The 16,786-nt window shown below is 37.7% G+C and overlaps 1 protein-coding gene across 1 annotated transcript in view; it reads right to left on the bottom strand.

The window, feature by feature from the left end:
* TMTC2 (transmembrane O-mannosyltransferase targeting cadherins 2) overlaps window positions 1–16,786 on the bottom strand; it is a 450,942-nt gene that overhangs the window by 155,625 nt on the left and 278,531 nt on the right. Inside the window, exons 5-6 of the mRNA XM_004602709.2 lie at window positions 1,571–1,656; window positions 185–369 (exon numbers count right to left, since the gene is read on the bottom strand). Of these exons, the coding sequence (XP_004602766.2) occupies window positions 185–369; window positions 1,571–1,656 (271 nt within the window). The remainder of the gene's footprint in view (window positions 1–184; window positions 370–1,570; window positions 1,657–16,786) is intronic.

Here is a 16,786-nt window from a genome sequence, read left to right as displayed (position 1 = left end):
TTCACCATAAGTCAATTAAATTTTGTTTAGCAGAGTTCAGATTTGCCAAAAACTTTTAATTTAAACAAATATTAGTTACTCTAAGATCACAGCATCTGAGAAACAACTTGACAGATGTGAAAACAGAAAGACCGGATGAGAACAAGGGCAGAAAAGGAAATGGACAGAGAGGTATTGGACACACCTCGTAGTGTCCCTGCTCATGATAGAGTTTTCCCAGGTTGTAGAGACAGCTGGTAACTGAGCTCTTATGCGCATGAGGGTCCTTTAGGTTTTCATCTGGGATCTCAGAACACTTCAGAAATGTGCGCCGGGCCTCCTCTGTCTTCCCTTGGTTCATTAGGATAATACCGGTGTTCAAATATGCAGCTGAGCAGAAAGAAAAGGGAAACGTAAATGTGAGCAGATCAAACACATGGATACAGTTTATTATCATAACTCAGTTTCTATTGCATATGTTTTTCAAGTATAAACAAAAATAATTGTTTTTCATTTTACTGTATCACTGTGGGATAGTTACAAGCTTTCATGTTTGGGTTACAATCTCACAATGATCAAACACCCATCCCTCCACCAGTGCACATTCCCCACCACCAATATCCCGGGTATACCCCCCCTTTCCCACCCTCCCCCTGCCTCTAAGACAGACAATATTCCCCATACTCTCTCTCTACTTTGGGGCATTATAGCTTGCAACATCTACACTGTGAGTTCATCATGTTTGGTCCGTTATCTACTTTTGGCATGCATTTCCCATCCCGACAGGTTCCTCCAGCCATCGAAAAAATAATTCTTAAGGAGCATTGGATAGTAATAAGTGGTGTAGATACCATTAAAAATAAAATACATATATATGCGCTAATGTTTGCCCTTAAAAAGGTTAGTGCTTGGAGGCTGGAGTGATAGCCCAGCGAGTAGGGCATTGGCCTTGCACGCAGCCAACCTGGGTTGATTCCCAGCATCCCATATGGTCCCCTGAGCACCGCCAGGGGTAATTCATGAGTTCAGGGCCAGGAGTAACCCTTGTGCATTGCTGGGTGTGACTCAAAATAAAAAACGGTTACTACTCAAGAAGCTCAATTGTAAACTGAAATAAATATCTCAAGGAATCAAAATTGTACTTAATATACTTTTAAGTGAAAGCATATAAATTATGATTAAATTGAGAGATATAATTTTTCAAAGTTGATTAAAAGTGGGCTGAAGTGAGAGCACACGTGTAGGGCGTTTGCTTTGCACATGGCTGACCTGGGTTCGATTCCTCCGCCCCTCTGGGAGCAAGCTACCAAGCAAGCTACCAAGAGTATCTTGCCTGCACGGCAGAGACTGGCAAGCTACCTGTGGCATATTCAATATGCCAAAAACAGTAACAAGTCTCACAATAGAGACATTACTGGTGCCGCTTAAGCAAATCGATGAGCAACGGGATGACAGTGATACAGTGACAGTGACTAAAAGTAATCAAAATTTGGAGTACTAATTTTTTTCTCTAAAATGATACCAAGGTATTTTCTATGGATGTAATAGTATTAAAAAAGAGGTATTTAAAAAGATGCTGAACATTACTCACAAGCCAATGTAGGTCTGCTCCCAATCGCCAATTTGTAATAATGCAGTGCTTCTGCAAACCTGCTATTCTCCTGTAGTAGTAACCCTCTGCAGGAAGAAAAAGAAAATTTTGGAGACAGAGTGTATTACTATAATAAAACTATAAATTTTTATTTTAAATTTCAAAAACAAATCTGGTTAACATGGCTATAAAAATACTGATCTGGTACTATAAAAAATAAATCCTAAATAACAGTAAATGATACCTCAGGAGAGAAAATATTTTAGAGCTATCAGTTGCATTTATGTTGCATTAGAAAGTATTAATAAGTACTTTCCAAAAGCCTTTTGCCCCCAGTGATCTTTCCCTTTTCCAACCGTCTTATTTCTCCCGCTAAAATTACATATCATTTGAGTTTCTTCTTGGAGCGAGTACATTACTTCAGTAATTTGGAGAGGGTTGTTGAGTGCAGTGAGATTATATAAACATTTATATATTTAACCTGGTATACCTCTCTCTCACTAGTTATATTACTTGGAATATACTGGTACAACTGCCATAAAAGGCAAAAAGTAATTTGGGTTAGATGGATAACAAGTTAGAATTAAAAGTAAGAGAGACAGTGCAGGGGAACTTTGTAAGGTACTTGCCTTCATGCTTTTGACACAATTTAAATCCCAGCACCTCAAAAGGTTGGTCTCTCAAGCACCACCAAGAGTCATCCCTAGTTACAGAGTCAGAGAAAGCTCTGAACACTACTAGGTATGGTTCAACCTCCAACCCCACTCCCACAGAACAAAAAGCATCATAATTTAGAACTAGGGTGATGACTGAATGTTCACTGCCCATCTTCTGCAGATGGGAGGGACAGGTTCAATACCCAGCACTACACGGTCCCCTGAGCCTGATCTGGAGTAACTTCAGAATATTGAAGTGAGTGCTCCCAAACCCCAAACAAGACAACCAAGGAGCCAGAATTTAATCAAATACCAAAACTAAGAGCTATTTATATTCCTATTTTCAGATTATTTTAATTTGGTCAAAAAGTTTGAATCTCGAACACCTAGAAAATTTTAGTCCACTGTTTAGAGATTCGCTTTTCTTTCCAGATCATCAAACTCTACTGACCTTCCTATGAGGTTCTTAAGATGGTCACAAAGACTTTTCCAACCATTCAAGATTCTGCCCTCATACTCCAAAATAAAACACAATTATTACCATGTCTATAAAAATCTTCTGTCATAGAATTGAACTAAGCTGAAAAAGCCCTCACAAAAAGCTTTTGGCTTTTTTTCCCCCTCTGTTCTCCTGTAATCAGCAAACTTCTGACAGACATTTGGCACCTCTCTTGAGCCTGAGTACTGCTGTTATCAACCTCAAATTGCAGTTTTAACTTTTGAGCTGCTGAGGGCTTGAAAGACTGATAAGATATGAGGTTACAAAATGAGAAGGCGGCTGATTAAAAAAATTAAACAATACATCAATCTGTAGAGTATTTTCAAATATTCATACACTATTTAACAAGCATCCTTGAGAAAATATCTATGTATATCATTGAAAGAAATGACACTCACTTGCATCAACTGCATATTTTGACCTTATTATATCTAATATTTGTTGAAAACTAAAAAATACTAATCACTTCTAAAACACGCTTATTGCACAGATATTTATCTAAATATAGATATATAGATATATATATATAGATAGATACAGATATGTATATGGATATAGTACATTTGCCCCTGCGGCTGTGGCAAAGCGTGTTGGTCTAGCCTTGCTTCAGAGCTTCCTAAAAGAAACTATTCCAAGACCAGACTTAGGAAGCTGTCAGAGATTTCAGAAGATGATACAAGCCCCACATTCAAATCATGCATGGAACCCACAGGAACTGAAGTTGGGTGACTGAGAACTCAATACTATCCAGCCCAGGCCGGACTGCAGGACAATTTTCTGGACATGTGTTAGTGAGGCTGACATGTTAGGAAGGGGGAAAATCAGCACAATCACTGCCCAGGACCAGACATACACAAACCCCTGAATTCTCAACTGAGGCACATTGCTCACACCCACAAATTCTCCAGATCAACAAGTGTGGAAGAGAATGTTCAGAACAAGGAGTGAGCTGTCTTTTTAAAACCTGTTCCTGTCCTGGTTGTGTCTTTTGCTCTATACTAACCAAGACATGGGCCAGCTGGATTATGGGACTATTAAAATGATGATAATACATTTCAGTTGCTAGGCACATGGAAGAACAAAGCTTCCTGCAGTATTCAAAAGTTTGTGAGAATCATTTGCATTGTTTAAAGCAGGTAAACTTAATAAAAGAAAAGAATACTTACATTCACATTTTAAAAATTATGTATAGATATATTATATGGGCTGGACTGATAGCAAAGCAGGTAGGGTATTGCCTTGCATGCAGCTGACCCAGATTCAATTTCTCTGTCCCTTTCGGAGAGCCCATAAGCTACCGAGAGTTTCCTGCCGCATGGCAGAGCCTGGCAAGCTACCCATGACGTATTTGATATGCCAAAAACAGTAACAAGTCTCACAATGGAGACGTTACTGGTGCCCACTTGAACAAATCGATGAGCAATGGGATGACAGTGACAGTGCCAATAAACAACGAGATGACAGTGCTACAGTGCAGGTATATTATATACATATATATTATATCAAGTATACACAATGTTTATATATTAAATCATATATATACATACATATATATGTATATATATCTTTCAAAGTTAACTAAGCTGCTATACATAATCTCATTTCACCTATAACCCAAACTGTGTTTGTCCTTTTCCACAAAGATTCGAATAAGAATTTTCTTCTTTGTTACATGGCTACTGGCACAGAGGAGAAATGTCATTCAGGTATTTAATCCTATTCTTTCTATAATCCTTAAGAATTAAAATTCTTCCAAGAGCAAATCTTTATCTCTGTAATGTCAATCGCTTTCCCAATTAGTTTTTCCTTCTTTAAAAATACAAAAAAGGTTCATGCAGCACACAGCACTAAGTAGAAAATCTATAACCTTGACTCAATTCTGCATCTGCCTCTAAATATTCTGATCATCTTCAAAGGAGACTTCCATCAAGGATGTTTATGGTGCATCTGTCCAATGACTCAACTTACCTCTAAATTCAGGTTAGCCTGAAATCCCCAGTATTCTCCTAAAATGTTATAATCATCAAGTTTCTACTTGTTATCAAGTCCCACTCTCCCACCCCTCCTCCAAAATAATGAACTTGTGTAAATCATCTTCTCAACTGAAGACTGAACTCATCCTGACATTCTATTCCACGGCTTCTGGAAAACCAGTTTTCTTTATTTCTACTTTTTCCGTAGAGAGAATAAAGAAGTATATCAAGCATCCAGTTACATTCCTTAAGCTGATGTTTAGGCTGGAGATAGTGTAGGAAGGAAGGCACTTATCATGCATGTACTCCTTAGGCCAGTCCAGGTTCGAATCCCTAGAACCAACTATGTCCACAGAAAGCAGCAGAGGGGACTCCTAAGCAAGTCAGGAATAGCACCTGAGCATGTCTGGGTGTGCCCCAACCCTCTAGCCTCTCCTCAAATACTGTTTCACAAGACTGACTTTTTCACTTTCCATCTCTGCATGCTAACATCTACACATGCACTTCTGTTTATGCTGACTGTTCTCAATTCTGAAGTATCCATTGCTCTCCTGACAACCAGATTTACTTAAATAGGTGAATTTTGTCAGTTCTGGTGCTGATTTTGAAAATCCACAGATACAAAATTGAAAATTGTACTTCCCATTTAATACACAAATGGTGTGTGTGTGTGTGTGTGTGGAGTAGAGTGATAGTATAGCAGTAAGGCGCTTACCTTGCATGTGGCCAACCTAGGTTTGATCTCTGCCACCCTATACCAATCCCCCAATCTCACTAGGAGTGATCCCTCTTCGAAGATCCAGGAGTAAGTCCTGAGCAATGCTAAGTGTGAATTATAAACAAACAAATGAAAAAAAAGGGCAACAAAACAAACCCCCAAAACAATGCGGAAAAATGAAATGAGTGAGAAGAAAAATGTTTCTCAGCAATCTGAACCAATTGCTAACATCAGGAACCAAATTATCACTATTATTATATCTCTGTTTTATATGTTGTAAAACTTATCACTGAGTAAGTTTTACTTATTCTCATGTCTGTGCTTAATACTCCAAAGCCTACTAATTCTCACTTGCTATGATTCTTTACTCTGTCCTCAAGATTCCTCTTTATGGCCCTGTCAGGGCAAATTTTAGCTCTTCTTTCACCTAAATAACTGAACCAGTTCACTAATTAGTCTCCAGATAATTACATCTCTAAAGGGCAAGTATGCAGTTAGGCTAGAGAGAATATGAGGGGTTGAGCACATCTCCCTAAGTACCTAAAACTCAGAAACCATGAAAACTGGTGTAGTCCTCAGTTTCACTGGGTTACCACTGCTGATGTGGTATATTCTTGCATTCCTGTCATTTTCCAATTCATAAGATATAATGGGGGCAGGGTGGAGGGTATGTTAAATTGTATGATAACCACACTGCAACAATCCTGTCCAGCTTGCCCTATCCTTAAGAAGAACATAGTTGTATGGAGTGATACAAAGGTATACTTTAAGGATTATATATGATGAATTTTTTTTTGGAATATGGGCAGTACCATCCTCTATATCACACCCCCCCAAAAAAAGTTAACCAGGGAGTATGTCCAAATAATGTAGCTCTTGTGACTATTTCTCATGGACTATGAATTTAATTGAGCATCAACTCTGACTTCATATACATGGTGCTAATGTAAATGAGATGAATATGCACTTACTCATGAATGCCCTATCTACTGGGGAGACAAGTCAGAGAAAAAGAATGATATGAAAATTTACTCTTCTGGGGATGGAGGACCAATCCATTAGCCCAACCAATGGACAAAGGAAATTCCTTCAAGTCATAGAGACATTGGCAGTTACGTTGGCATTAGCAAAGTGGCAGAAAGATGTATTATCAGACCCTGGTTAAAGAAGAAAAAGGGGGTACACAGAGACTGCACCAATGGTTAATAAGAGCAGAGCCTGAATTTGACTATAATTTCTCTGAAACCACATCGCAAGCTCTTTCTAGAAGCAAAAGAGACAACATAACTTCACTTAGTTATATGGATACTAGATCATGTTTCCTCTTGCTCTAAATCTCTCCAGATCCCTTACTGCAGTAACTGGCACTGACTTTCTAAATAGAATTAAATTTCTTCTTAGCAGTCTAGGATAAATTTGAATCAGTTTTAGCACTGCAACAAAACTTCTTTATCATACTAATGATAAGATACGAGAATAGAAACCCTTCATATAGCAATAATTATGGTAAGGTGTGCTAAAATGCAAGTCCAGCTGCCTGATTTTACTAGTCTGTAAACATCACTGTATATTGTAATAATTCATATCAAAGAGTTTTCTATGACTTTCTAAAACTTATGATACTATTTAGCTACCGAGAGTATCTCGCCCACGTGGCAGAGCCTGGCAAGCTACCCGTGCATATTGGATATGACAAAAACAGTAACAATAAGTCTCTCAATGAGAGACGTTACTGGTACTCGCTCGAACAAATCAAAGAGCAATAGGATGACAGTGACAGTGACAGTGATGATACCATTTACAAACTGAAAATAACAATAACATCTTTTGGGTTCTACACATAATAAAAAAATGAACACACTATATTATAGGATGTGTTCTATATTAATCAGTCTAATGAAAAATAATTTATACATGAATGTAACATTGCCTTAAAATTAAGGGAATGGAATTCTATGAAGTTCACATTAATATGAAGTTAAAGTGTCTTTGAGTGAAGAAATTGTAAAACTGTTACTGATCAATAAATTGTAAATGGCATGATGACTTATATATCTATACAATGGTGGAATGTTATAGTATGTTTTAATAGAGGAAAATATCTGACTTCTCATATCTTTCTTATCTTTTATGAACAATCACTAAAACTCAGCTGTCAGTGAAGATGCAAAAAAAGTGCAGAAAGAGAAAAATACTAGTTTTGTCAAAGTAAGAAAATACATCTGCACATACACACTTCTATTCACTCAAACACCTAAATTTTAGAAAATTACTTTATTTCAATAAAAAATCAGAACAATTCTTTTTTATTTTAATTCTTTATTTTTGCTTGGTTTTGAACATTTAATTATGTTCAGGGCTTACTCCTGGCTCTGCACTCAGTATCACATACGGTGCTGGGGATTAAACTTGGGACAGCAGCATGCAAGGCAAATGCCCTATCAGCTATTCAATCATTCCGACCCCAATTTTTTTTTTTTTTTGCTTTTTGGGTCACACCCAGAGATGCTCAGGGGTTACTCCTGATTCTGCACTCAGGAATTACTCCTGGCAGTGCTTGGGGGACCATATGGGATGCCGGGGATCGAACCCGGGTCGGCCGCGTGCAAGGCAAACGCCCTACCCGCTGTGCTATCGCTCCGGCCCCATTTTTTTTTCCGACCCCAAATTATTTTAATTATTTAAAATCTGATTTTAACCGTGTGTTCTGTGATTTACCATTGGTTATGTAGAATTTCTTTTTCTGTGAAAATTTGGCCTATCTCCACCGCTGTCTTCCCTAACAAACAAGTCCACAGATCATGTATAAACCACAATAATCTGTGCACTTGACAAATAAAATTGTATCAGGCACAAACAGTACATCAGTCATACTTAACTATAAACATGAAATATAAATAGAGATTAAACCCCCTGGCAGATGCTAAACATCCTCAGAGAACAAGAGAACATTTCCTTATTTAACTAGCACCAGGTTTCTCAACAGGGTAGGAATTGGTCACCCAGATAACTTTTTTGATTGTATCTGAGGACACTGGTGACTATTACACCACATGTGACTGCTGCAGGCATAAAGTGTTAGATGCCAGGGTGCTATTAAATACAGATATATCAGAAGATTGCCTCCCACAGTAAAGAGTTATAGGGTGAAAGCGTCAACAGAGCCTAGGTTAAGAAAGTACATTTACTATTTCATGTATATTAAGTATATTTCTTCAGAAATAAGACATTTATATCACAGCCAATCACATACAAAAATATGCAAAGGACGGAGAAAAAGGAGAAAAATAGGGGTTAAGTAATTATTCAATAAAAACAAAATCTAGCATCATTTACTTCATTTTCATTAAGAAAAGGATTGACATTCCAGACAGAATAAGGGGTATTTGTGAAAATTCAAAATTATAGCATTTTAGTCTACCAATACTGTTTTTCTCCACTTTTTGAGAGTAAAGACATTCTTTGATATAATATTGAATGATACTAGTGGGGACAGATCTGGGAATGATCAGAAGTTTGTCCATTTAATTTAATATTAATGTTCCTAGATCTACCCCTTTCCCAAGCCTAGCAAATCATATAGAATAAATGCATTCTACTTTTTTATAGCAGAGGAAATATGCTGTAATAAAGGCATGGAAACAAAATGAGAAAATACAAAGTGTTTTTGGAACATAAAAAAAAATAAAGACAACTTATTTGTATCACTGGGGAATATTTCATAATAGTACAGCCATTTCCAGAAACTCAGTTAGGAATCAGAAAAATGCAGGTAATTTCAAAGTGAAAAGTAAATTTTTCACAGAATAATTTATAAACTGTGTTGCCAACAATAATATTGTGTCTGTCTTAAACTTAGAATCTTTTCTAAAGTTTGATTATACTTTAACATTAGTAAGTATATTCACAGTCACTATCACTGTCATCTTGTTGCTCATCTATTTGCTAGAGTGGGCACTGAAAATTTCTCAACTAGAATTAATAAATAATTTGAGTCATATTTGACTTTATATATTTGATTTTGTTTGAACTAAGTTTACATTAATTAGTTTACTCAAAAACTGCAAGATGACATGGTAGTTTTCTTCTCTTCTCCTTCTCTTCTTCCTCCTCCTCTTCTTCTTGTCCTGTTCCTGCTTCTCTCCTCCTTTGATTTTGGGCCACAACTGGAAATGCTCTGGGCTCTGTGCTCAGGGATCACTCCTGACTGGCCTCAGGGGACCATGTAGGGGTGATACGGATTACACCTCAGATGACCACATAGAGCCAAAATACACTGCCTGCTGTATTATCTTTCCAATCCTTCTATTTTTTAATCCAAAGTTTAAACTAGATTTTAGACTATGTTTATAATAGGACATTTGAAAAAATAAATCTTTATTTCTTTCATAAACAGAAGTGACAATATCATCTCAAACTCTTACTGATTTAAATATCCCTAAATCTTTCTTACTAGCAAGACAAAAATATTGAGTATACTCAAGACAAAAATATTGAGTACACTAGCAATAAATGGAATCAAACACAGTCTTTTCTAGATATTGTGAGCAGCTTACTACTACCTGAAAAAATGAAACAATTCTAATTTTAGAATGACACAAACTCTTAGAACTTAAATACCTGGCACTAGCCACATATAAATAATCATGATCGGTTAGGTAATGTGATTAAGCTGTATATAATGAGATGAAATTTAGTCGCCTGCACCCCCGTGAGATGCTGCTCAAGAGGATGGCGCATGCTCTCCCTAACCATCCTAGACAAAGACTCTTTGGAGAATGGTGCAGGGAAAACTGACAAGTGCAAACTAAGTCCTTCACAAAACTTTCTTAACCACTCTGTGTCTGCATACTCCTGGATAATTTTTTTCCTAAGATATAGAATAAAAAGGTAAAATAATCAGGAGATGCTAGTGTTTTGAATTTCCTATCACTTGCAACCCAACCTCTTCCTAGTTTCTAAGTGCCTTAAGCGTTATTGTTTGTTTCACTTAGAAAATCACCAATATGTAACGACAAAGACGGTAGTCACAGAGAATATTGAGGAAACCTTTTATTCTAATAAATGCAAAGAGTTGTCTGGTTTTGAGTGATGGCCTGACTAGGCATTTACCAAGTACAAAAAATTACAATTCAAGTATTTAATTGAAACAATACAATTTAAAGGCAAATAGGTTAACAAAACTGGACCTCCTAAATTAAGCTTCTAAGCATCAGAGTGGCCAGAGTTACCATTCCATTCAAAAGAGGAATGACATTAGTAGCTGTACTTTTTAATAAAAAATGATTTAATTTAATCCTCTAGATTCTCAAATAACTTAAAAAACAAGGAAGCTCCATGATTATCAAGTGAAATAGAAATATTCAGAATTTTCATTATAGCAAAAAGATCGACTGAGATATTAGATATAAAATTTGAGCTTCAAAGGCAGTAACAGAGACATTATACATATTTTTTCTGTTCTTACCCAACATTTCAGGTCATCCTAGGGTATCTTTTTGCATTTGGAGACCAAACAGAAGGATTTATTCCACCTACACCTTTTTTCGCAAATCACACATTTGACTACATTTTTCTTCTTTATTTTAATTTGATACCTAAAAATTACAACTTTATGAAGATCATTCTACACTGTAGCACTGTCATCCTGTTGTTCATCGATTTGCTCAAGCGGGCACTCTGGTAAAAAAAAATTAACTTCCTATTTAAAGAGATATACTCAAATTACTAAACTACATTTAATATGTGTGCTGAAAAGGCATAATCTTGGCTGTGGAAATAGCTCAAATGGCTGGAGCCCCATGTTCTATAAATGAGAACCCTAGGTGCCGTCCCCAGTATCATATGACCTTGCAAACACTGCCTGGAATGACCCTGGACTACCGAGCCGGGAGGATTCCCTTGATGCCATCAGATTTCACCCTAAAACCCGCAACAAACAAAACCCCAAAAATATAATTTAATGGGATTTATTTTTAATGCTTACTAAGTTATTGCATATAACAAATATATAATGTATGTTCTGTGAGCAAAATTATAAGTTGTTCCTTTCCTGCAATGTTTAAATTTCACTAGGAACGTTAATGAGCAAGTTGTCTTCTCACTCTTTATAAAAAATAAGAAAGATGGAAAGAAAGACACCAATCACTGGCCAAACTTGTAAGTGTGCGTGAGCCTGATACACAGCTCCCCAAAGCTACAAACTGTGGCATGACATGTCACTTTTCAATGTTACGAAACTGCCAAGTGGGTTTCAGAGAACACAGTTAATGCATCTTCACTGATATTTTTCCTGAGACACAGGCCTACTTATTTAAATTGAATTTGTTTAGTCTTGACAAGTGTAAGATCCTATTTCAAAAATAAGAATAATTGCAGTCTAACGTGTCAAATACAGTGTTTGACATGTTAAAGCAATATCCAATCAAAATGATGAAATTTTAAAAAATACATAGCAACACCATCAATTTGTACTAGGGGAAAAGTGAAAGTCTTAAATTTTATTTTTATATCAGTTTTTCATAGGGCCTAAAGAGATACACCTCTTGAAATGTGTATCATTTCTTAATCATATGTTTTTCATGTCTTAACACATGTGAAGTCTCAATTAAATGAAGCGCTCATTACAAGTGGGTTCTCCTGAGGTAGAACATGGATAAGAAAGCCTTCCTCTATTCATAATTCAATTTAACTCAGTGGCAGGTCTGAAATAAGATACTTCATGATTATTATCTTACATAATTCTTATAATAAACCCATAAAGGTATAGCCCTATTTTATAAATAAGGAGCCAATAAAACAGAATGGTTACTCAGTTTACACAAATCTACAGGGCTAATTATTATTGGATTTAGGATCTGGAGAACTACACTGTATATTGATCACTGTATCACTGTTATCCCTGTTATCTCATTGCTCATCGATTTGCTCGAGCGGGCACCAGTAACGTCTCCATTGTGAGACCTATTGTTACTGTTTTTGGCATCTCGGATACACCACGGGTAGCTTGCCAGGCTCTGCCATGCAGGTGAGATACTCTCGGTAGCTTGCCAGGCTCTCCGAGAGGGGTGGAGGAATCGAACCTGGGTCAGCCACGTATATATTGATATATGCATAATTTTCTCTATACCTGTCTTCTGAATACATAACTAGAGCTACATTTTCCTCTGCATGTCATAAAATAATAATAGCTGTGAATGTGCTTTCCCAGTTAAAACTGTACTTAATAGGAAGAACAAAAATATTAGATAGTTTTATGATAGTGTTATCCACAGTATTTCTTGCTATTTTCATAATTTTCTTTCAAAATATATGTATTTGTTTGGTTTTATTTTGGAGGACAATACCCTGCTGTGTTCAGGGCAATTCCTGGCTCCTTGCTCAAGGATATCTTCTGGCGGTGCTCATGAGACTATATGTCATCCTGAAGATTTGAATTGGAATCAGTGGGATGCAAGGCTAGTGCCATAACCCCTGTAATATCTCTCCAGCACACACAACCAGCAATGTTAAATATCATTACTACTCTATCACTTTAGAGCTGCAAAAAGTTTTGGGGGGAAAAGATAAACAAATTAACTATAATAATACAGTTGGAAATTGAAGACAAGATTCAAATTCAGGGCTTCCAGGGTTCAAAGTCTTAGTCCTCCTATTACTATACAACAGTCCATTAAGAATAAGTATCTGTTCTGAATTTAAGCATGAATAATTGTACTTTCTCTGAGCTCACATATACAGCGCTTGTTTACTGTCTATAGTGACAAAGTTCTCTCATCATTATCCTTATTAATACATGCCCATTAATATTCACCCACAAAAACACTTTGGGTTTTGTTTTAAATGTAGATAAAATACACCCTTCCATGTGAATCAGTTTTACTAAAATATGTGTCATACCCATACTTTAGTGTGTGATAGCTAATTTTATGTATGAACTTCACTGGTCCTAAGACATCTAGCTAAAATTTCTGTCTAGTAGTGGCTGTAGAGATAGTACAGCAGGTACGGTGCTTGCCTTTGCACATGGCCAGCCCGGGTTTGGTCTCCAGAACCCCTCTGGTCCACTAAGACATGTCATGAGTGATTCCTGAGTTTAAAGATAGGAGTAAGCAAGAACATCCTTACTCCGTGCCAGGCTATCTTCACTGCGGCAACTCTGAGGGGGGTGGGTTGAGTTTCCCTCTACACCCACCCCAGAACCCTGGCAGATGAAAACCTCCAGAACCCAACCACGGCTATGCTCAAGCCTGCTCTCCACAGGCTCGGACTAGCCTCAGCTATGGGAGAACCTATAGAAAAACCCACTTATGTGGGACCTGTGACTGAGATGTCCAAGGTCGCTTGGAAGGAGACTGGGCTTCCTTCCCCCAGATCCCCAGTTTTCCAGTAGCTTGACAGTCACACCCACAAACTGCCTCTGGCACCATATAATATCATCAATGGCCAAGATCCAGAGACTATGAAATAAAGCTCCCAGAAGATAGCGACACAGAACCGCACAACCTCTTATATTCTAGCCCACTGAGGTACCAAAAGTAGCACACATTTGTTTGGGTTAAACAAATCTGTTTGTAATCTCTTATAAAAGGGCTTAAATGGCTCCAGGATGAAATACAACAATCTTCACAGACTTTGCTCTTATGGTGGTGGGAAGGTGCACAGTGTTGGTATTGGTGTTTAAATATTATCTGTGATGAACTATTGTGAACAACTTATAAAAAGAAAATAAATTTTAAAAGATAGGACTAAGCCCCAAGCACTGCTTATTCTGCTTACTGCCCCCCCCAAAATCAAAATTATAAAGAGAAATTATGACACCTAATATGCCTCAAAAAAAGAAATCTACATGTTATATATTAGATTAAGTCAAGCATGTTCCTTTTCCCAGTGTGTGAGAGTATCTCCGGTACTTTAGAGGCCTCAGAAGATCAGAAAGGAGAAAGATTTAGCTTCTTACTGCCCAAGTTAGAACATTAATATATTGCTTTCTGATCTGATTCTCAGGCCTCTGGGCCTTGATGGATTTTTAAGCCACATTTTCAGATCTTTGAACTATTCCATGGAGTTTCCTGGATCTCTCAATCATAGAGGGCAAGTCATACAACACCTCAATGTCCAAAATCACCTTACAATAAGTTATTGGTTCTGATTTCCCTGGAGAACCCTAAGCTCAAAAGAGGATTTCCTTGAGTTACTCTTGTTTGCAGTTTCCACAATTTGGGGGCCTGAGAGTTACAATGGGTAGGGTGTTGTGTAGCACAGAGCTGACCTAGGGTGCAGTCCCTATCACTGAACAAGATCCCCTAAACACCACTAGGAATTATTGATCACTAGCACAGAGCCAAAAGTAAGCTCTATACATTGCTGAGGGTGGTCCATACCCCAACGATCAAAGAAAAAAATTTCAAAGCACTGCATAGAAATGCTTACCACTGTGTATAGATATGTAAATTCTTTCTTATTATATAATGTCACCACATTTCTGGGTACTTTAATTCTTGCTACAATAAAGGAGATGAAATAATATTTGAGGGAAAACAAGTCACTATGCTCTCTTAGGTCGGAAATCACAAAAAGAAAATGTATTGAAGAAAGAGACTTTATTAGAAGGCGCTTTTACCCAGGAAAAAGGTAGTAACGTGAGTAGAACCCCAAATGACTTTCTGAGTGAAGTTTTTGTGGGATTTTATGGTTATCCCTGGCTGTATGCACAGCAGGGAGATATTTATGAGTTTCCAGTGGAATAGGTGGGGTTTGTCTAAGAATCAGGATCCCACTTGTTTTAACTCCTTATAATTCTCAGTGGGTCAGAGGGCTGCCATACAATTACAAACTATCATTACCTGGATAATTGTGTCCTTTACCATGATATTATCTGACACTGTCATCCCATTGCTCATAGATTTGCTGGAGCGGGCACCAGTAACGTCTCCATGTGAGACTTGTTGTTACTGTTTTTGGCATACTGGATATGCCATGGGTAGCTTGCCAGGCTCTGCTGTGAGGGCAAGATACTCTCGGGATCTTGTGGGGCTCTCCGAGAGGGGCGGAGGAATCGAACCCAGGTCAGCTGTGTGCAAGGCAAACACCCTACCCGCTGTGCTATAACTCTAGCTCCTTATCTGACATGAGGGTGAAATGAGGGAAAGTAGATCAAACGTGGGGGGGTCAGCTGGTGGCTGCCTCTGTAAGGCACCTTGATTTCTACTGGTGTTGACAGATGCAAAACTCACATCCTGAGCCCCACTGGGGGGCAAAGGGGCAAAGAACTAGGGCAAGGCTCAGCCTGCCAGTGAGTTGGTTCCCTATCTGAGAAACCCATTTCTGTAGATAAGGAGAAAGGACTGAGCTATTTGAACAAGGATACTCACAGGATTAATAAATAGAAGATTTGATTCCAGGATGACAAACCTTCGTTCTTAAATGGCTCACAAAGCCAACAGCATGGTGCTAAAGAGTCACAGAGCTATCGCTTCTATAAAAAAAAAAAAATTCCCCTTCTCCATTCTCTCCTTCCCCATGAAAATAAATATTCTGATAGGCCTGTAAATTTCTGCATCAAAATGCAATCAAAAGTCTTTCAACTACACACTTCATCCTCTCAGAGTCTTTTGTGAGCTAAGGTAAACAAAATTAAGAACTTGAATGCACCCACATGAATGAGAGGCATTAATCAATGACTTCACTTTAATTTACAGAGAAATTTGCTATATATCCTCTGATTTGTGCAGGGGTTGTCCAACATGGGTGACAACGAATTATGAGGTTGCATGAAGGGAAAATCATTATCCATTGGCTATTGTACAGCGCTGCACAGGAAGCAGTAAACTGGGATATACACAGAGACCAAAGCCTGGGCAGCTCAGTGAAAGTCATTGAAATTAGATGATAATTTCTTCATTCATTCAAAATAGAGATGATTAAAAAGCAGTGGCAAAGGTGTGTACAGGACACTATGATACAGCATCATGCAGCGAGGAAATCCATGGAAACAAACTCTTTAACCGTTTTGTTCAGGCAGTGAGGGGGAAAAACAAAACAAAACAAAAAAAATTAAGTAACATTTGTGAATCTCATAGGAACCACACTCTCAGAAAAAATGTATCCATTTCCTGCTCCCCCTCTAGAAGGCCCAGGGCCTGTGTCCATCCTGGACATGGTTATAATTTGGGCTAGAGGTGTTCCCAGGGGCAGGCGGTGATTTAGTGCAATCGACTCACTTTAAATATAAATGTTCAACGAAGTAGATATTTTCTTTGTCCCATAACAGCAGCGCTCTAACAAAAGTCTGCTGTTGAAGCCATAAATTATAAAGGGGAAAAGGTATCATGTATCTGACAGAGCAGCAGGAATAGGTGTTAGGTCACA

The sequence above is a fragment of the Sorex araneus genome, chromosome 10, assembly GCF_027595985.1.
Source record: "Sorex araneus isolate mSorAra2 chromosome 10, mSorAra2.pri, whole genome shotgun sequence".
In the NCBI taxonomy this organism is placed as follows: Eukaryota; Metazoa; Chordata; class Mammalia; order Eulipotyphla; family Soricidae; genus Sorex; species Sorex araneus.
Note: the sequence above shows the minus strand (reverse complement) of the source record. Positions and strands in the feature narration are given on the sequence as shown.